Source organism: Heterodontus francisci, chromosome 30 (assembly GCF_036365525.1).
Source record: "Heterodontus francisci isolate sHetFra1 chromosome 30, sHetFra1.hap1, whole genome shotgun sequence".
In the NCBI taxonomy this organism is placed as follows: domain Eukaryota; kingdom Metazoa; phylum Chordata; class Chondrichthyes; order Heterodontiformes; family Heterodontidae; genus Heterodontus; species Heterodontus francisci.
Window position 1 is genome coordinate 45,439,001 of NC_090400.1, and position 22,803 is coordinate 45,461,803.

Genomic DNA, 22,803 nt, shown 5'->3' on the forward strand with positions numbered 1-22,803 from the left:
TTATTCTTTCATTTTATAATTAAATTCATTACCTGACCCAGTGCACTGTATGCACACACCCCACATGGGAGCTCAAAAGGATAAGTTGTAAACAAGCTCGAACCTCATCATTAAAAAAAAACATCCTCATGCTTCCTTCCATCTCTTACCCAGCAGAAGATTTTTTAAAATCAAATGTCAGAATTTTAAAATAATTTGCCGCTACTTCCAATTTCTGATTTGTTGTACGTGATAACGCTGACAAGATGAGCCCAATCTCATCACCTACATCCTTCTCCCAACCTGCAACACCCGGGGAATATGATGCAAAACCCATGGCAAGCATACAGCTGGAATGATTGTTACTGTGTTGGTCAAAGATATTAGTTCAGTTTCATAGCCTCAGAAGCATTTAACCCCTTGACTGCTGCCAAGACTGGAGTCTAAATTCTCTGACCATTCTTGCTTCAAATCCTGGGTCTCATCCGCTCATTTAACATCAGTCAATAAATCCGAAACAAGTGCGTTTCTTGGCAAAAGACATTTTAGATGACTTTGTAGACATGCTATTTCAGATTTGTAATAATCCTACAAAGGGTTTGACGCGGGAACTGGGTGGGATTAAATTGCAAGCAGCACCTGCTGGTTCTACCTGTAAAGACTTGCAACAAGAGCCAGTGGCACCTTTCAGCTGTTAAATAAAAGGCCACAGACTGCCAAACATAAAGAAATGATTACTGCATTGAGTAATCCTTCGAACAGTCTAACACAATAAACTCATCTAATCTTCAAAATCTTTAATGTCACGCACGTCTGCTAACAAAGCAATGACTAGGTAGGTGGGCACTGGGTGTGTAGAGATGTGGATGGGCAGATACAATTGGAACCCTAAAGACATTTCACTCATTATTTTAGCTTTGGTATAAAGGAATGGAGTTTCTTCACCAGCAGTATACATAACAAAAATACACTTAAGCACATTCTGTTTCATGGAGGTTCAAATCCAATTAGATATTTTCCTCATCCAGAGTTTTCTTTGCAAATAAACAGGACAGTGATGAAATTTGGGAAACAGAATAGAGTTGTCAGCTGTTGCTGATGTGCGACCATTAAAATTGGCCTCAGTTTCACTAAGCTTGGAGAGTTTGCAAGTGGGCAAATCCAGGGTTCCAACACCTGACCCCTATCCAGTGTTTCTAACGGGAAAGCATGTGAGATGGATGACATGGGAGGACAGAACCAGAGCCAACAGGGGTGATCTACAGGGTTACCTTGCTGCCATCCCTGGACCATGCGTGAGGAATGGCCGCTTAAGCGAGATTGCTGGCACCCATGGAACCACGTCCCAAGTGTTGAGGTCAACGGCAGCAACTCTACCCCCATCCTAGGTGAGATCAGGCAACTCTACATGAACTGGTGGGGGGTGGGGGGGGGGGGGGGAGGAGAAAGGGAAGAAAACAAACTTGGGAGAAAATTCATGAAATGATAGTTGCAGTTCCAGACGGAGCAGTTCAATTTCCAACTGAGTCATCAGGAGAGTGACACTTCTGGAATTATCAACTTAAAAAAGATGCAGACCATTAGTCTCAGGTCCTGAAGAACAAAGTGGATTTCAAAGTCTACGTCCTACAACTCAAATTGCTAACTTGCAAAAGGAAAATCTCTCCCAACTTCAGACATATTAAATATGACATTTTCAGAAGAAAACTAGTCATTGAGGATTCCATCCCTCCTACAAGTTCTCAGTTCTGCCTAGTTCAATACAAATCATTTCCATCACACCTACATTAACCTTATTAATGTACATTATTGCTTCAGTTCGCCTACATACATTCTGGAGTTGAGGTTTTGGTGACTCACCAAGTACACACTGTTCATGCCAGACATATTTTCTCCTTCTTAGGCAAACAAACATTAAGTTTGTGCACAGAACTTTCTGCACTGTGGGCACTTAGAAATTGGGTTCAAGGCACATCCTGGGGCTATCCAGAGGGACCATAAACGGCATATAATCCAGCTGTAACTTGGGCATGTTCAATGCTAAAAATTGATTTGAACGGACAGCCCATTTGAAATATGATCAACCTTGGAAACAAACTCACCCCCCAACAATATTTTACAACTTGAAATGCTAAATTCAGTTTTTAAAGAAGTTGTTCTGAACACTTCCCTACATATTAATCTGAATACTTTTATTCATTCATTGGATGTGGGCATCACTGGTAAGGACGGCATTAATTGCCCATCCCTAATTGCCCTCAAGAAGCACAATTAGTTTCACAGTGCAGCCTGTCTGCAGACAATGCAATGGTGTTTATAAATGGGGGCCAATCCATTTTATTGATCTTTTAGAACATCTTAACAGGGAAATCTGCTGGTTATAGAAAACATATGGCAAGTCTCAAGTGATTTAAGCAGGTTTGGTTATATATGTAGATAAATATGTGGAATGTCCCACAGCAGAGAACAGGCAAGAGAACATTGGATTTACAATGTTTTCCTACCAAAGACATTTGCTTCCGTATGTTGGCATGTGCCAGCCTGCATAGACAACAACTGTTCCCTCCCTATACTCAGGAGATGAACCTGTTCCTGAGGCTTCTTCGCAGCTGTCCACATTTCAGGCATGCCATTGCTTCAGTGCCATCTCAACAGCCTCTTTGGAGGCCACACCAGCTGCCCAGTTAATGAGGGAATTTTTAAAGATAAGAGATCTCCATGAAAGATTTCGAACTGCTGACCTGAAGGTCTGGTCTGCTTCCATTTCTCAGCTTTTTCAAATGAGTTACAAAGTTTTGAGAAAGCAAAATTAAGCTTTTCAATTAGTGGGTGAATGTTGTGCAAACTTGAAATTGAACACACATTCTATCACTCATGTTCTACTTAGAAAATTCCATCTAATTCATAGATAGTTCAGGACTCGAACTGAAACACTGTTGACAGACGAATAACAAGTCTCTCCCCCAAACTATTCTGACCACCATGCAATGTGCTCTCCCCATGTTCACAATTGCGTATATAACCTTTGGTTAGCAATGTGTTGCGTCAATGTAACAACCAGTAGTGACTTTATAAAATATGCACATTTTCTCAAGACAACTTTGATGAGTCACTAAATACTTTTTTTTTGATTAGCTGGGTGTCTAGCACAGTGGTTCATTTTTGATTGAATCTTTTTCCAAATGGTTTAGTAGTCATGGATCCCGCATGTAAATTATATTACTATATAGTAAGAAAGCATCCAAGGAGTGTTTTAAGAATGCTTTTAAAGGAAACAGGTATTTACTTGCTGATACCAGTGAGATGAGTGCGCCTCCTTCTCACTGCAGAGTTTATCTATCCTTGGTGTGATGATTTACATTTGTTTTATCAGGATGTGGTTCCTCCAAAACATCTGGAAATTCCATGCAACTAAAAATGGAATTTGATTTACTCAGATTTGTACAGCAGTGACCCTGCAGAGCATGGGGCACCAGCTGAAAGATGGTCTGACACATTTGAGTGACAGTGCACCAATGAAAAAAAGTACGTAGTGGCAAGACGACATCCAAGACCTGACCAGTCACCCACCTTAAACACTTGTATATTATTTTGCTAACCCCCCCCCCCCAGAAAGTCTCTACTGACCTCAAGTAGCCCATGGACCCTAGTTTGAGAACCACTGGTCTAACACAAGCAGAAATGAAATCGTCTTTCAACTGGGCACTTTACAGCCTTCTAGACTCAACACTGAATTCAATAATTTTAGATCATAACCTCTGCCCCCATTTTGTTTTGTGTTTCTTTGCTTGCTTTTTTTTTTTCCAGCCTCTCATTTCCCTTGCTTTCAGATGGCAGCTATTCAGGATCCTGCCATTCACACCTCAAGAAATCTTTTGTTTCTTGACTTATCCCATTACCACTCCCTTTGGCCTTGCACCACAAAACCTTCTGTCATTTAAATCTCTCCTGCCCTTCACCTTATGACTGACTTTCCCTTTTATTCTTCTTCCCACCCTCCCCTCTTCCACATGATCTAAACCTATTACATTTCTATAAAAGCAAAATACTGCGGATGCTGGAAATCTGAAATAAAAACAAGAAATGCTGGAATCACTCAGCAGGTCTGGCAGCATCTGTGGAAAGAGAAGCAGAGTTAACGTTTCGGGTGAGTGACCCTTCTTCGGAACTGGATCCTCCATTACCCCCACCACCTCGTCCCCGTCCCAGGGCACCTTCCCCTGCAATCGCAGGAGGTGTAATACCTGCCCATTTACCTCCTCTCTCCTCACTATCCCAGGCCCCAAACACTCCTTTCAGGTGAAGCAGCGATTTACTTGTACTTCTTTCAATGTAGTATACTGTATTCGCTGCTCACAGTGTGGTCTCCTCTACATTGGGGAGACCAAGCGCAGACTGGGTGACCGCTTTGCGGAACATCTCTGCTCAGTCCGCAAGCAGGACCCTGAGCTTCCGGTTGCTTGCCATTTCAACACTCCCCCCTGCTCTCATGCTCACATCTCTGTCCTGGGATTGCTGCAGTGTTCCAATGAACATCAACGCAAGCTCGAGGAACAGCATCTCATCTACCGATTAGGCACACTACAGCCTGCCGGACTGAACATTGAGTTCAATAATTTCAGAGCATGACAGCCCCCCATTTTACTTTCATTTTTAGTTATTTTTTCTTCCTTGTTTTTACATTCTTTTTTACATTATTTACAATCTTTTTTTTTTGCATTTATTTCATTTCATCTTAGTTTGTTCAGCCAGTTCCGAAGAAGGGTCACTGACCCGAAACGTTAACTCTGCTTCTCTTTCCACAGATGCTATTACATTTCTAAATTTTCTCAGTTCTGAAACATTAACTCTGCTCCTCTCTCCACAGATGCTGCCAGACCTGCTGAGTATTTCCAGCATCTTCTGTTTTTATTTCAGATTTCCAACAACCACAGTATTTAGTATTTTGCTGCAGAAATGAATCACCATGTTTAAGAGTCGCCATACCAAGCTACTGAGGAACCTACACAGCTAGAAGTTCTGTTTGCTCGATATGGAATTTGTTCTCCTTCTCCCTCCACCGTCACCACCCTCCCACCCAAAAATAGGAGCTCACCAGATTTAGCCAAGTACTGAAAGCTTAGAAGCAAGCTGACATGAGCCAAGGCTTAAGGGCCCCGAGCTAGCACTGGGGAATGCTCTAGTTTAGCCAGCTAAAACCACGCAGCCTAGCAGCACAGAACATTTCCACTGCTATCCCAAGCCAGAACCATTTTATCCATAACGACATTGTTCTCATGCTAACCCTGCAAGCCAATGGGAAGAATTCCAGCCCTCAATGACAGGTCTACCCACCAGGTCCCATTGACGACTTTGGCTCTCTGGTTAACCCCCAGTAGCCTGGAGCGTTGGAGCTGCCAGGCTCAGGTATTGGATTACTGGCTCCGCCAGAGACAGTAAACTTGGCTCATTTTCTATTGTCAGGTGTGTTACCTTCGACTAATGTCAACATCATTTAAGAACCCTCCTCAACCATCTGCCCTAAAAGGAGAATAGTCATCCAAGGTTGTGAGCAAGAATATAGGATGTGAAACAAATCTGGCAGCTGAATTTAAAAAAGTCAACTCCCCATTGCTGCCAACTTTCAACTGCCTATTGTACATGTGGACCAAGTCTCAGGAAAGGCCGGGTTGTGGATCTGTGTCCACCCTAAAGAGCATCTCCGAGTCATTGCCTCATGTTCTTTAGTTGAAGTGGAATGTCTTGAATAGACATAAAATACATGTTGAAATTAATCAGTTAGGAGGCAATGAGTAAAATACTCACTTAAAGGAGTTTATCGGATAATCAGAATTTTTTTTTTTAAATGCATTAACTTCCCAGTTTCTTGCATTGCTTAAATCTACTTATTGGATAACTTGACTATTTCTTGGCACAGAAGACATTTGGATTATTAGCAGACTGTAGCTCAGTATCACTTATCCACTTCTGAACTGGCAGCAGAGAGCGGCTCTGTTTACACTGCCCCTGGCTCCACATTATCCAGCTCACTTCAATTTGAAAGGACGCAAGACAAAGTCTATGACTTTGTTTAAACTTTTCCAGACAATAAGCCGGCAATTTAAAAGCCAAAATATGAGGGCTCAAATTATGGGAATAACATTAAAACTAAAAATCAGAAATGAATGCAATAGTGAGCCATAAGACGCGACAAATAATGCTGCAAATCAAATACTCGGGTCTATTAGGCTCATAAAACATGGCCTAGAAAGTGAAATCACACTCCATTACATTCAAGGCAATAGAGAAGGACTTGAGTAGGAAAAAAAAACTCAGGTTCTTTTTTAAAAAGGTGCCTATTTCCAGTCTCCCCATCAAGGATTAACCTGCTGCAAATATGGTATCACACACAACCTTCTTTAATTATTTTGCTCATTAGAACACAACTCTATTTCACCTATCTTGCACAAGAAGAAACTTGTAATGCTATTCTGACAGAACTGGCCCAAAGCCCCGCTCCAAGAAAGACCCATTCACAAAGATGATGACATTAGCATGGCACAGGGCTCCACAGTGGAGTTAGAACTCTCCAACTCACAGTGAACTAATTGTAATTAAAACAAACAAACTAATTCATTGGTTTCTGTAGCGAGCTGAGGTCTTTCTACTGTATATAATCCAGAGGTCTGGGAACTGTTAGATAAATCCTGAAGCGTAGCCTTAACATTATGCGGTTAAGCTTATTCACAATTATAGATCTGAAATATAGTCTAGGAGGCGGGGCAAACCAGCAAAATGCTGGGGAGCCTTCGGAACAGTTCCCGATGCAGTCTCGCTACTGGGCAAGTTTTCCAGTGGCATGAACGGTATCAGCCTGGCTGACGATCAACCAGGAGGTGGGCGGACAATTTAGCTAATTAAAGGCCATTTTGCCGGCAGCAGACGCTACTCCCCACCCCCCCCCCCCCCCCCCACCGTCACGTGGGGAGGCAACCAGCTGCATGGAGATGGCATCCCTGCAGCTTCCCAGGAGGTGGCGGGGCAGTGGTGATAAATCACTGCCTGAGGCTCCAAGGCCCAAGGGCGGGGAGTGACAACAGCAAGGGCTGCCCCCGCAGCCTCAACACCACCGTATGAGGAGTTGGCCCTCCAAATGTCAGGGCTTGCCTGCTTGGCCCAGGCAGAAGAATGAAGTTTCTTCCTCACCTATGAAGGCACGTCAAGGTGGAGGCACCCTCTTGTTATCCTTGCTGCCTCAGCAATGGCTACCTTTCCCAGTGGCAGTGCTGAGGTTTCTGAGCTGTCAGCTCTCTGATTGGGCTAGCATGGAGCACCCACCTGCAGTCCTTAATTTGACAGTGGGCCTGGAGACAGCTAATGAAGAGGCCGCCTCCAGGAAGATTGCCACTGCTGTCCCGCAGGCTTGGGACTCACATATGGTTCCAATGGTCTGAGAAAATCCTGGCCATATCCCAAAAGAGCACAATTTCCACTTTAGAGTTTTCGGAGAAAGGAGATTTCCAAAGACAATGTCGAACTCCTCAGTAGATCATAGACAGAAAGAAGCCAATTGGGGGACTAGTCTGAAGGGACAATATCTTGCAGTCTTCAGATGTGATCAAAGGGCAGCAAAAAACTAACCACAGCCCCATTCAGGTTACCATAGTACAAGGCCATAAAAATAAGCAGGACCAAGGACCATTTTTGAAACTTCTAGCCCTATTGAAATATAAAAGTGGAAAGCTTGAATTAATAAGAGGAATTGGAAAGTTTAACAGGACTTTTCCCCCTACAAGTGCACCATTGTGCACAAAGCCATTTACCTCAATAAACTTTCAGTATGAAATGTAGGCTCACATTTATATGGGATAGACTGTGGTGCTTAACGAGAGACTGGCATATGTTCAAGGTCAACAACAATAAAGAACACCAAAATTATAGAAGAGTGTACTTTTATTGTAACTGTTATTCCAACACTGAAGTGAGGCCATACATCAACACTGTAATTTTAAAAAGGCGATTGCAAAACTTTACTGCTTTTCATTTCACTAGACTGTATTTTGCTTTAATACCCCTTTTCGCTGGCATGTTTATTTGCCTCAACTAATCGCCTTTGTTAATTATCACTTATCCTGTTCGGTCGGACACCTGAACAAATGAACTCTGCAGTGTAAAATGTAGTCGAATGCATTGTATTAACTGCTATAACACAGAAGCAACTAGTGCTTCCTCTTAAAGATGTAAATGGGATAAATTAAAAGGGACTGCAACACAAAGCTTCCAATGAAGAAGCTCACAACGCATTAGATGCAAGAGCAATACTCAAGACAAAGTCCTAACTGGTAATAGTATACAACCGCATTTTTTGACTCTCCACTTGGGAAATTTTCAATAGCTTGTGGGCACTCAGGACTCTCCTGACCTTGATCTTGTGGAGTAGGTAAAAAGAGAGAGAGAGAGAGAAAGTGCTACAACCAAGAGTAGATGTAAATGTATTCATCGATAGTCTGGAAAGGTTTACTGCCTTTCCAGTGCAACATGCTGCATTACTCATTAACTAGCCCATGGCTATTAAGTCCCAATAAACCTACTGGCTAATCACACAACTTTATTTAAAATACTGGTCTAAAAGGTTTACATGCAAAAATTAACAGCTAAATGTTTAAGTCATGGTACCGAAAGTCTATGAATATTACAATACCTACTAACAAATCACTTTGTAGAAGCTTCTTCCGACTTACTATATTTCCTTTCAAGATAAGCTTAAAAATAACAGGTAATTAATCCCAACACACTGGCGATAAGAGCTTCCATTCCCCTCTCCTGCCACTTGTTTATCCTCAATGCATTAACCCTTCCTGTACTATGGTCTTATGCACACCGGAAGTCTTAAAGTACTGGCGGAAGTCATTGTTATTCACATGTGGGCCTCAGCAGTTGTAGATATGCTATTTAACAGCAGCAGGCCTCACAACTCAGCTGCATCGCATCATCTTCCCCCATCAGGGACAGCAACCAGGTACAAGAACCCTGCACTGATTCTCCCCTCTCTAATCTAGGGGTGCTGTAGCCAAAACGCTCATTGCCATCCCAATTAAGATCAACTACTCATCCCAGACTAGGAATTGAATTGGAGATCATCTTGGGTGTATGGCTCAGCTAAGTAAAACCATTGTTAATATTCTGTGATTAATTTACAATTACAGCCTCCCAATGAGTAAACTGTTCCTTTTATCCATTAGCAAAAACTGTAGAAGGAATAGGAATTGTGCGTTTGCAGACAATCCCTTTAAACAGGATACCTGTTAACACCCCTAATCCTATAATGAAATGCTGACATTGATTTGAATGGCAGACAACTCTCAAAAGGTCAATCCAGTTTTAAACAAAAAGGCCCGAGGGGCCCATAAACAGAGCCTATCCCTCAATAAATTGAAACAATCCACCTTGAAGAGGGCTCATGTTGCAGCCCACTAACTCAGAATAAATGGTCACCTCCACCACCTACTAGAGGAAAACAGCTGTCTGAGGCCACCGAGCCATGGCACATGCAGTATGCAAAGAAGATATACAGATGCTGGAGAGACAGATTTCTTAAAACAAGGTGAGTCCGAGTGGATCAATTGTTCACATATCCAAACCCTTAATCCCATACAACCCCAGTCAGATGTAGAGGAGCTGAAATCAGTAAAACAGAAGCTTTTAGAGGGGGAGAAAAGGTAAAAAAAAAAAACCTGTGTGAAGATCACACACTTTGTTTTAGATAAAAGCAGAAAGTGCTGGAAATACTCAGCAGGTCAGGCAGCATCTGTGGAGAGAGAAGCAGAGTTAACATTTCAGGTCAGTGACCTTTCATCAGTCCAGAAACAGGAACTCTGCTTCTCTCTCTATAGGTGCTGCCCGACCTGCTGAGTTTTCCAGTACTTTGTTTTTATTTCAGATTTCCAACATCTGCAGTATTTTGCTTTTATTCTTTGTTTTAGATTTGTTTTCTGACAAGAGTGTGCAGACCACTCTTTGCACGTTACTAAATAGAAGAAATTCATCACACATTGAGCACCTCATTCAAATACTTGTTATGCTTGTCAGTACATCATAGCCACACTGGACTCCATGTTTGAATCCCTCCATTTCTGCCCGTTATAATACCACCCTCAAAGACACAACTGTGACAAATGTAAACTTTCCCTCCTCATCCTTCTCAACCCATCTGCAGCCTTTGATGTGGTTGACCACACCATCTGCCTCCAATGCCTCTCCACTGTCATCGAGCTGGGTGGAAATGCTCTCACCTGGTTCCATCTTTAGCTATCTAATCATAGCCACAGTGTTCCTTACAATGGCTTCTCTTCCTCCTCTCGCACTGTTACCGCTGATGTCTCCTAAGGATTTATCCTTTGCCCCCTATTTCTCATCTACTTAATGCCCCTCGGCATCATGATCTGAAAGCACAACATCAGTTTTCACATGAATCTGGAGAATATCCAGCTCTACATCACCACCCCCTCGCTCAATTCCTCCACTGTTGCTAAATGATCACACTGCTTATCCAACATCCATTACTCAATGAGCAGAAATGTCCTGCAATTAAATATTGGGAAGACTGAAGCCATTGTTTTCAGTCCCCACTCCAAATTCTGTTCTCCAGCTATCGGCTCCATCCCTCTCCCTGGCAACAGTCGGAGATTAAACAAGTCTGTTCACAATCTTGGTGTTACACTGGACCCGAGATGAGCTCCAGATGACATATGCACGCCATCACCAAGACCGCCTATTTCCACCTACGTAACATCACCCGGCTACACTCTGTCTCAGCTGAAACCCTCGTTCATACCTCCTTTACCTCCAGACTTGACTATTCCAATGCTCCTGGCTGGTCTCTCACATTCTACTCCCCATAAACTTGAGGCCATCCAAAACTCTGCTGCATGTGTCCTAACTCACACCAAGTCTCATTCACCGATTACCCCTGTGCTCACAGATCTATTGTGGCTCCCAGTCAAGTAACATCTTGATTTTAAAACTCTCATCCTTGTTTTCAAACCCCTTGGTGTCAGATTTCATTTTACAACACTCCTGTGAAGGTCCTTGGGACGTTTTATTACCTTAAAGGCTCTATATAAATAGAAGTTGTTGTTGGATAGTGCTAGTCCGTTATGTTCCAATTACTTCTCTTAAAATAATTCCGTAACAGCAACTATTGATCAATTGCCTATCAATCTGATGCACAGGAAGCCAATGGCAAGAATTGGCACATGCCCCAGCTATCTTTAAAGGAGAGTTCAACAAGATGAATTTAATGGTAATATCCCAGTGTAGATGCACTTGACATGTAATGTAATTTACAAAGCAATATTCTCTGACATAAAACAAAGTGAAGGTGTGAAAGAGAGAAGAGGCAGAGTTGGTACACCCAGAAATTACTATTGCCTGGTTATAGAATGCTGAAGGTGTAGCCTCAAGTGCCAAGCCATACAAGAGTATTTTGGAAAAAAAAAGGGTTGACATTTTTGACTGTCGATTAGCACAATAAACCCATCCACCAATCTGGATCTGTCACTGCACTGACAGGACAAATCTCGCTTCCAGACAAAAACAACTCCCTTTGCAGCACTTGAGACATGCTGAGCGCCACTCTCAATCAGATTGCAAACTTCAAAGCTCACAGCTTCATGCAGAAGTTAATGCCTCACAAACATGCGTATCCACCAGGACGGCCACTCCGATGACAAATGAGCCAGCGGGTTAAATGCCATTAATAACTACTGGCTGAACAGCTCCCACAAGCTAAATAAGAATTCAATCAAAAGCACACTGCTAAATAAGCTTTACATCAATTGTGATGGCAAAAGTCTGCCACTAGTCAAATTGCAGTACATTTACATTAGTGAATATTGTAAAAGTTTAACCTGCGCAGACTTTTGATTAAACATTTTCAGTTAGAATTTTGCCTTTGACTATTATATTTAGACAGACCTGATTTGAATATTTAATCAGCAGACTGAATTCACACACACATTGCTGTGATAAGTTGTTACAGGACAGAGTACTGGCTCTTGTGAGGCTGAAGTCAGCTAAATTAAATAGTAAACAAGAAAACACATTCAGCATTCGTTACGAGAAAAACAACCAGAGAAACTGAAGAGTAAAGCCAGTGTTGGCCACTGTGGCGTTTTTAAGACCAGTTTACTCCTTCAATTTTCCACCCCCAACTGCAGCTGGGGAGTACCAGATTGATTTGTATTTGCCCCAAAATGGGACCAGAGATTTTTTTGAATTGCTAAATGGATAAACTACTGCTCAACTGAAAGCAATTCATCCGTGTTAAGATAGGGCCCCATCTAAAACTCTGTAACAGCAATCTATACAAGCAGAGCAAACCTTATTAGCTCATGAACCCTGTTCAACCTGCCAGCTTTATATTAGTGCAGAGGCCAGGCCAATATCTAGTGGGATGGTGGAGATAACACTGCAACAATACTGGCAAACAGTAATGAAGTATAGCTCTGGTCACCTTAATGCTGTATAGTCTATCCCTAGTGTAAATATTCACGCAGCATTAAATCAGTGCTAAAACTCTACAGCAATCAAGTTAGTGATGGCATATTTCATAGTGGGTCTACCTGATCTGTAAAGGGTACTCCCTACTTGATGAATGTGGTGCAGAGTAGTTCAACTCTTTCCTTTGCACTAGTACCTAGTGTGATGAATGTGATGTTGCACTGGTTGTAAAGGATAAATTAAGCTAGAGAGGAAAAGAAAAACTGGTTACATTTCCTGTTGGGACTCTAATTTATCCAGTTAGCTCCTACTCGATACAGAGAGATTAAAATGAAGTGTGATGCTCCACTATTGACAGCCATATTTTCAACTGCCTCGGCCCAAACTCTGGAATTCCTTCCTTAAACCTCTTCCCCATCGTCCCACCCCCACCCACAACCCCGAACCAATTGCTCTTCATTTAAGATGCTCCTTAAAGCCTACCTCTGATGAACTTTTGACTCCAAATATTGCATATGGCTCGGTCAAATTTTGTTTGGTCTTACTCCTGTGAAGTGCCTTAGGATGTGCTGCATTAATGACGCTATAGAAATGCATGTTGTTATTGTTGTAGATTGTGTCCAGAAGGCTTAGATGTAAATACATGATGTGACTGACAAATTTGCATGCTTTTTTTAAATTGCCAGGTCTTTGCTGGTAGATGCTACAAATAGCAATTGATGTGTAATGCTTCTTTAATGAGCTACAGGAATCACAAGAGTCAGATGACTTAAGCAGATGAGAACTTCCTACAAGACCAAGCTTGCCCTCAGTGTTTCCCTATGTCTTTAGATTGATAGAAACTGAACTAAACTGAAACCATGCATCAATGGCAACACACATGCAAATCCATTCATGTTTTGGCTTGTTCCCAAATCAGATGCAGTTTGAATTTTGTTTTCACTCGCATAGCGTCTCTTTACTAACTGAAACATACACCTATACCCGCTTTACTACACTACAGTATATCCGTTTTCACTCAGTCTTTGGTAGGAAGGATTTTTTTTTTTTTAAACGTCTAGTCTGCAGGAGTATGAAGTGTCTTGTGCCTTACTGTGTAAATGGTAAAATTGAAGACCATGGGATGGACATATCCCTGAAACCACAGTAGTATCACTCACAGCAGAATTCCTAGCCGGACTTATTCGCAGTATACTAATGGAAATGTTAGAACAAGCATTGTGTCACAAAGCCAATTTTGCAGTTTTTAGATGACTGTATCTGTCTCTACATAACTAGAGGTTATATTATTGGAGCTGGATTTGCACCATGCAAAATATTGGATACAGTTAGAACAGCGGCAACCACAAAAAAGGGAGGAAACAAAACAGAACACTCACTTCTACTAAACCTGCATGTCTCAATACATTTGAGGCACAGTCTCCCTGTCCCATTAGCTTGCCCACAACTCAAACTGTACCAGATTCACCAAGGTGGGTGATTAGCTTATGAGGGCCTATTCTATCTGCAGTAACCATTAGTAGAGTCTGAATTTGGCAACATATTACTCCTTTCATAAGTACTAAGTAAGTTCATTTTTCATTATATAAACATTATGATTCAATAAATCAGTGACTTCACATATACACCCAAACATGGTCTTTAAGAATCAGTACCTGATAATTACTCTCCTCATAGCATTGAGAGAAATATTGTCACAACGCACATTTAATGAATTGGAACCAACAGATTACCAACAGACCAACAAAAGCTCACTGAAACCAATGTTCTATGATAACTAAGATTATCATCTCAAATTGCTCTCACCAGCAACCACAGCCTGTAACTACCAAAATTGTACTCGAATGTTACACAGCTCAAAATACTTTCTCCAGCTACTAATCAAGTTTTGGAAGGATCAGATCTAAAATTTATTGCAGGGTGTTTATCACAGCTGACACTGTTGAAAGTTTCACATGTACCAACTATATTTTATTGAGCTGCTAGGTGATCCAATTGAGTCATAGCATACAAAGAAAGAGTGAATTTGCCTGACGAAAACAAAGCTGCTTTTATAATGATTCAATACCTAGGATGGTGGCACCAGTGCCCAATGCCTGAGACTTGCCATGCCAGCTGCAGCCCAGAAATAAAATTTGTTGGGATTTGCCAAGAAGCTTTGGTTAAATGATGAGTCTTCCTCAGTGCCTGTCCTTCTGAATCAAGGCAATTTTACCTGTGGGTGCAGCTAGCTTTAGAGAGCCAGGTGTCGAGATGCCTGGGCCACAGCTCAATATAAAGCGAAAACATTTTTTTTTTTTAAATGTACGTGCACATTTTTGCTTAGTCAGAAAAAAAAAGACAGAGGTGTTGTTCAGTACTCAGAATTGGACAGAAATTGTGTGTGCCCAGCCCATTCCTGAATATGTAAACAATTCAACTGCAAGCACACTTTCACCACAATATGCTGAATGCACAAGGGCTGTATCTTGATAGGAGTCCACAGGCTTTCTAAACAAAATGATTTACAATTTGCCCAAGGGCCCAAAGGAGATCTGCCGGATCAAAGACTTGAGGTCACATTGGGCATTACCTTCAGAGGACACCGCTACTCATCAAAAAAAAAGTAATACACCCATATCTGATTTGTAAAACTCAGCATCAGCACAGCGAGATTTCAATTAAAAAGCAACCAATAAACCATCTGCAAGTGTCCAATTGACTTCTTGTCAGTACTGCAAATGTCACCTCATTTTAGCTGGCTATGTAACAGCAAGACCATCAATTAAATCTACACATTTACAAAGAGGGTCAGAATATGTTTCTTTTTAAATTGAATTTGAACTGATCACTGACCCACTGCAAATCATTGGGAAGTGGTGGGTAATCAGCACAGAACCATCATTTGCAGCAAGTCAATATTTGCAAACATCTTTCACATACCAATCGACCATTCTGGTGTAAAAAAAAATGTATAAATTTAAAATTGGTTATTTGCAGCGTGCACATCTACCGTGGAAAGCTTTTAATCCTTGCAGACAAACAGCCGCTTGTAGCTGCAGGCATCTTTCTGCTAAAGCAGTGGCTTGTAACTTGACATTTACAGGTCAAAGCTCGAACTGAGATTTCCAGACTGGAAAGCTTCTGCACTTAGCCCAGCCAGTGATAAACAAATATAAATGCATCGTCGTTCATAAGCTGCCACTGGCCCCAAAAACAAAACTTATTTCACGCTTCACTTTATTCAAACTATTCATTAATTACTGCCTCAGGAGCCAGGCAGCCAACAGTTAGTTGCACAGATTTCAGTGTAATGAAATGCTGAACTAGAGAAAAACGGCTGATTCCAGTCAGAAGTCTCCTCCTCCGATTTCCTCCACTTCCTCGACTGAATATTGGCTCCACTCCCATCCCATGTTGCTTTTGCCTGACAGTTCATGTCCCGTCTCTCACTGTGTGCCAATGCATCACCACCGCCTCTTTCCTCCCCTCCCGCCCCACCCCACCAGCTGGCTGCGGTACTCTTACATAAATACAGTGACCTATATCTTTTAATAATCCAGCCAGCCTAATAGATCAGTGGTCCTCAAACTTTTCTACAGAGTGACATGTGCTATATTTTGACACGTGCCCAGGGTCCCAGCATGCCCGAACGTTGGAAAGCCGACGTCAGCAATTCATTTGAAAACTAATAAATGACATTTATTTTCTATGTCAACAAATACAGAAAGCAAATAATCAAGAAACACCAACCCAGCTTTCCCTGGGGAACCCATTAAAAAAAAACTGTTTTCAACTTTTAAAAAAAACTATACCGAATCTAAAAAGGGCACTAATTTGCCAATTAATATTTCAGTAGAAAACTACATAGTATTTGCAGATCTATGCCCGTGTTTATGCTACACATGAGCCTCCTCCCATCTTATTTCATCTCACCCTATCAACACAATACTGGCCTTCTCTTTCTTCCTATGGTGTACCTAAAGTCATGCAGGTAAGCTCTCTCTTCCCAAGATCATGGATTCCACTGAAGATGGGGTAATTCAGCTGAAGATTAGAAATGTGACTGTTCTTCTGCACAATTAAATGACATTTGAAATTGCATTAATGCATGGCTTTAATTCCATGTCATTGAAGAAAAACACCCCCCCCCCCCCCAATTTTGGTACAACAGAAACCCCTCTTTCCCCTCCCATTCACAAGTTAGTGCAAATTAACTGAAATGACATAGCTTCATTTTGACCCCAATTTAACAAGATGCAGCATGACGAACAGGCAAGAGTTAATACAAAAAGTGCTGGAAATACTCAGTAGGTCTGGCAGGATCTGTGGAGAGAGAAGCAAAGTTAACGTTTCAGGTGAACTTAACTTTGCTTCTCTCTCCACAGACGCTGAAAGACCTGCTGAGTATTTCCAGCACTTTTTTTGTTTCAGAATTCCAGCATCTGCAGTATTTTGCTTTTATATTAGGCAAGAGTTAATATTCAGAAGAGTTGAAGCGGTATTTTAAAAACTGTCAATGTCTATTCAACTGCCTGAAGGAAGCAAAAAGAAAGTCGCCGTTCAAAGGATTAATTTGTTCCAAGTACTTCACTTCTCTGGCTGACGAGATTGATGGCCCATTTCTGCTGCTTTTATGTATGGAACATAATTTGCATCAAAGAAAACTACTTGAAAACTGCATTTGCTGTTCTTACATTTCAGATAAAAACTAAAGGCAAGAATTAGCAGAGGAAATTTCATCCGCTAAAATTGAAAAAAAAAGTGTAGCTTTGTGCTTTTTTTTTAAAAAAGCTAGCTAGTTGTCAGTTTAATTTCCTCCCCTCAGTTTCATTCATAAGAGATCCCCAAATTGAGCCAGAAGAATGCTGCTATGTTAATGATCATTAAGGAGTACAGCCTCACAAAGCTCCCCAGTGAGGGTAAACCATGAAACCAGAAGAAATCTATTCCTGTCAATTCTAACTTAAACTGCTTTCCTATCAGAGTAATGCCAGACAGAGACATGGGCACAGACAGACAGAGAGAGAGAGACATGGGCACAGACAGACAGGCTCGATTCACAAAGAACTGCACTGTACATAATTTATGAAAGCGAGCAGCAGTTATAAATGGCACACACACGTTTTTAAGAAACATGGACCAAGCCAATGGCTCAACTTGTAATGAAGATGTGACCGGGGGGGGGGGGGAGGGGGGGCTCACGGAGAGATCGTGTCATCGTTTTCAAGCCGCCACCAGTGAACATAGATCGAGTTTAGCCCCGAGCAATTCATTAATAATTCGACTGTGTCAATTGCTGAGAAGTGGATAAAAAGGAAATGGGTAGTTTTGAATGGTAGTTTTTTTTTTAAATTAAAATTGTAATCCCCCCCCCCCCTCTCAATTATTTCCGTGATTGACAATAATGCTAAAACCTGATGTGTCGGTGTCTCTACCAGATTCTGGTAGTACCCCGGGGAATATAAAGATCTAAAAAGAGTCAAAAGTTGTACAATAAAGAACTTCAGGACAGTAGCCAATGTGCTAATAACCTCCACAGCAAAACTGCCCCCAGGACGCATCAACCAGACAAAAACCCAGGTGCATTATTTTATGATTTTCTTTGGGTGGCTTTTGACGGACCTTTCACTCGCCAAGTTTTCTTGGATTGTGTACAAACTCCAAACTACCATAAACCCTTTCCCCAGTTCACTACGTGCAAGAACACGTCGTCCTGCATCAGCTGCAAAATGTACCGCTGCAATGAAGATTGTGACCAGTCTGGTGGAGTGTTGCTCCAGAGATGCAGAGCCAGAGAGGGAGAGAGACAGACAAGGCAGGAAAGCCCTGTGCTTTTTCCATTTCACATTTCCAGCCCCTCGCATTTACACTCTTAAAAGGGAAAGGTCTGCTGTCGCCTCCGATGTCAAGAACGGTTTTTTTTTAAAAAAAGAGAAATTAAAGCCAATATGAAACGGTTATTTTTTTTAAAGCAGTGTAAATTCAATCCAGGTGGGACCCACCTTTTTATTTATATTCAACAACTCACCCGAATCGCTGAAAGGTTTGCCGTTTCTCGACAATACTGATCGGATTTAATACAGTTCAGTCTTCAAATACTCTTTTGAAAATTAAAGGATTTAACTGGACTATACCTAAATTAAAGCTAAATTCCGGCAGAATCCGACAGCCGCCATCAAACTTTAGGTTGGGTACTGTCTATTGTACAGTAACTAACGCTGAAATATAAGTATCTATATAAGGGGAGTCTGATGCATATGTCCGCTGTATATATATATATATATATATATCAATCATAGCCTATATTTTACATACCATGTTTTATGGGATATTTACACACAAAGATCTAAATCTAGCGCTAAACAGACCAAAAGGAGAGAAATTAACTCAATGCCCTTGATCCTGACTGCCCGGGTAGGTGCTGAGCTTTGAGAAGTTGCTGTAAGTTTTACCTGAGAAATTCCTGCAGGCAGGTGTCACAGAAGCGGTGACCACAGGTCGAGACTTGCACGGGTTCCCGCATCGGCTTGTTACACAGTGGACACTGAAAGCGGCGCTTCGGCTTCTCCAGAAACTTATAATCGTAGCCGGGCATGGTGCTGTCTGCTTTAAACAGGCAAGACTATGTGAAGTGTGCCGATCGCTAGTTAGTTTTCATTAAAATATATAGATTTAAGACAGGGTGAGATTACTGGATCCGCTTGGGTTTTCTATGGCTGGGCTCCAATTGTTAAGGTTTAGGCGGTTGAACAAGCAGCTCTCCCTCCTGCCGGCTCTCAATGAGGAATGCTCGGTCTGTTGATGTTTGGAGGTGATTTTCTTGGAGGAGGTTCACGTGCTATCGCAGGGGAGGAGATTCAGCAATTACTCTGCTGCCAGCGCCCCTGGGTCCTAGTGACACACAGATACTCCACGTCGTGACTGAGATCCTCCTCAGCCTGTCAGTTATTTCTTGAATTTAAAAGACTAAATACATTTATAAAGACACTTCCAGGCAGACGAAAAAATACAGAATTGTGCATTCAATCTTGCGCTGTAATTTTAATAATTTAGTATATAAAATTAGACTCGAATGCATTAAATATTGTATACTGTACACATAGAACTTATAACAGAAATAGGCCATTCGACACCCCCCCCCCCCCAAAGCCAGGGTTTATGTTTCACAGGAGCCTCCACCCACTGTGTTCCATCTAACCCTAACATCTATTCCTTTCCCCTTCATGTACTTGGACAGTATTTGATACTGTATACTGTACACACATTTTCTTCTTGCAGAGGCGCCGCTGCTGTTACCATCACACTCTTCCCGCTCATGGTTAAAGTTAGCGAAGGAACAGCAACCAGCCTTGTTCCAGGGTTAGAGGAGCACACAACAGTCCCTTGTTTCGGAACATCCTGCCACATAAGCAAAAAAAAAAGCAGCAGCTGCGTCCCTAACCTTAACCCTACTGAGTCAGAAACAGGCAGCGGGGTGCGAAGGTTAAAAAAGACTCCAAGACCACATTCCTTTGCGAGCAGTGCCGGATACCAACTCTTTTGATTCACTACCCCAAATCTCTTTATATTGTAAGAACACAGAGCTACTGTATATTATCCGGATATGTACCAGTCCTTTGTCCTGATTAGCAAGAGAGACCCCAGCCCTAACTGAACATTCCCAACAAAAGTTGCGGTGTAGTCTCTGCTGTGAATCAAGGAACTGTTTTTACAGATTCCTTCCGAGGCTCTGTGGCAGTGATGTGATTTGTTAACTTTTATTGCAAGAACTCAGCACCTTAAACTACAATGCTCCACAGCATGAATACTGTATCCCAACCTTTGACATTTCTAATATTTGCCTGTTCCGAAGAAGGGTCACTGACCCGAAACGTTAACTCTGCTTCTCTTTCCACAGATGCTGCCAGACCTGCTGAGTGATTCCAGCATTTCTTGTTTTTATTTTAAATATCTCCACCGCGTCTTATCTCGGTTTGGGGATAGAGAAGGGAGCTGGAAACGTGGATTTCGGTTGACGGTATGAATATTGAATGAAACGCTGGTTCATCTTAAATCAAAACAATTCCAATCAAAATCTTGACTAGTGTAACGAGATACATTTAAGTATTTAATATAAAAGCAAAATACCGCGGATGCTGGAACCACTCAGCAGATCTGGCAGCATCTGTGGAAAGAGAAGCAGAGTTAGCATTTAACATTTTCAAACTGCTTCTCTTTGAACACGACAAGGAATCTCTTGAAGGCGAACTTGTTATGCAAATGAGGATGATTATGAGATCAGGTGGGGCTGTTGACCAACCATCCACTTTATAGGGTGTGGCTGTAATTGGGTTTCGTCAGATAATACATTCAGGATGTTATCATTTGACTGAGTGTTGCTATAGTTACCTAGCTTTGTTTCACATTAAGAAAATACCATCTAGACAATTGTTTACATCGCAGTTTTATTAGCAAGACGCAGGAATGATTTGAAATGCCACGGCCGGAAGTCCTGTTTAAAAAAAACCTTAAAAGTTGCGATGAACTTATATGTTGAAAGGTTATTGACCTGAAATATTAACTGTGTTTCTCTCCATAGATGCTGCCAGATCTGCTGAGTATTTCCAGCATCCACAGTATTTGGTTTTCCTGTTAATTATATGTTGTTTCTTTTCCATTACTGATATGTACGTATTGGTGAATCGCCTGTGACGTTGCTCCTTCCACAGCACCTTCCAAACCCGTGGTCTCTACCACCCAGAAGGTCAAGGGCAGGAGACACATGGAGGGGAACTTACAGGTGGTAGTGCTCCGATGTCACTCACCATCCTGGCTTGGAACTATATTGCCATTCCTTCATGTCACTGGTCAAAATCCTGGAACTCCCTCCCTAACAGCACTGTGGGCTGTGGCTACAACACATTGATTGTGAGGTTCAAGAAGGCAGCTCACTATCATCTTCAAGGGCAACTAAGCATAGGCAATAAATGCTGGTATTGCCAGTGATGCCCACATCCCAAGAACAAATAATTTTAAAAATGGTTGAAACTTTTAATTGTGTCGGTCTGACTTGTCCATTTACAGCTCATGTTTTTCCATGAGCAATATGCTGTACTTGTAAATTCCTGAGGTCAGTTAATGGGCAATTGTAGCTAATTATAAATTCCTGTGTTATACTCTGAATTATGACCAATACATAATGGATTCAAGATCTCTCACACATATAGAGTCCTGAGACAACATGCTATGTATTGGCTTTGATGAATCATAGAATAGTACGGTACAAAAGGAGACCATTTGACTCATCAAGTCTGTGCTGGCTCGTTTGAAGAACTATCCAATTAATCCCATTCCCTCACTCCTTCACTAAATCCCTGCATTTTTTATTCTTCAGATATAATTGAAAGAAACAAGTGTATGTAGGTGACAGATGATCAGAACTGGTGAAGGATCACATCTGGATTCATGAACTTGATGTTTTCTGTCACAATGATGGACTCTTGCCTTGGAGTCAGAAGGCTTTGGATTGATGAGGCTTGGGCCTCCTATACATACTGACTCTCAGGTCAATATTGAAGGAGTGCCATGCTGTCAGAAATGCCTTCTTTCAAATAAGGCAGTAAATCAAAGACTTCTCTGCTGCTTCAGGTAGACCCATCTTTTGGTTCACTTGTTCCATTGCATCCCTTTTGTCCTGCACCATTATCCTTTTTGTAATTTCATCACTCCTGCCCTTCAATCTATCAGAGACTTTTCTTTTCATTTTTTATTTATTTAGAGATACATCACTGAAACAGGCCCATCAGCCCACCGAGTCTGTGCCGACCAAGAACCACCCATTTATACTAACCCTACAGTAATCCCATATTCCCTACCTACACTAGGGGCAATTTACAACGGCCAATTTACCTATCACCTGTAAGTCTTTGGCAGTGGGAGGAAACTGGTGCACCCGGTGAAAACCCACACGGTCACAGGGAGAACTTGCAAACTCCGCACAGGCAGTACCCAGAATTGAACCCGGGTACCTGAAGCTGTGAGGCTGCGGTGCTAACCACTGCGCCACTTCATCCCTCCTTCTGCCTCAGTGCTTGCTTGAAATCTTTAATTCCAGTTCTGACGAAAGGTCAATCGACCTGAAATGTCAACTGTTTCACTCTCCACAGATGCTGCCAGCATTTATCTGTTTTTATTTAAGATATCCAGCATCCGCAGTATTTTGCTTTTGTTTTAAGTACTTTTTGAAGCATAGTCACTGTTGCAATGTTGGGAATTCAGCAGCCAATGTGTGCACTGCAAGGTTCCACAACTCGGTGATCATGACAAGATCATTTGTTTTAGTAAATATTGGCCAGGGCACCAGGGAAAAACCCTGCTCTTCTT

The 22,803-nt window shown here is 41.8% G+C and overlaps 1 protein-coding gene across 1 annotated transcript in view; it reads right to left on the bottom strand.

The window, feature by feature from the left end:
* LOC137346517 (TNF receptor-associated factor 4-like) overlaps positions 1–19,249 on the bottom strand; it is an 89,440-nt gene extending 70,191 nt beyond the window's left edge. Inside the window, exon 1 of the mRNA XM_068009986.1 lies at positions 18,894–19,249. Coding sequence (XP_067866087.1) covers positions 18,894–19,036 — 143 coding nt within the window. The 5' untranslated portion in view covers positions 19,037–19,249. The remainder of the gene's footprint in view (positions 1–18,893) is intronic.
* Positions 19,250–22,803: the final 3,554 nt, after the last annotated feature.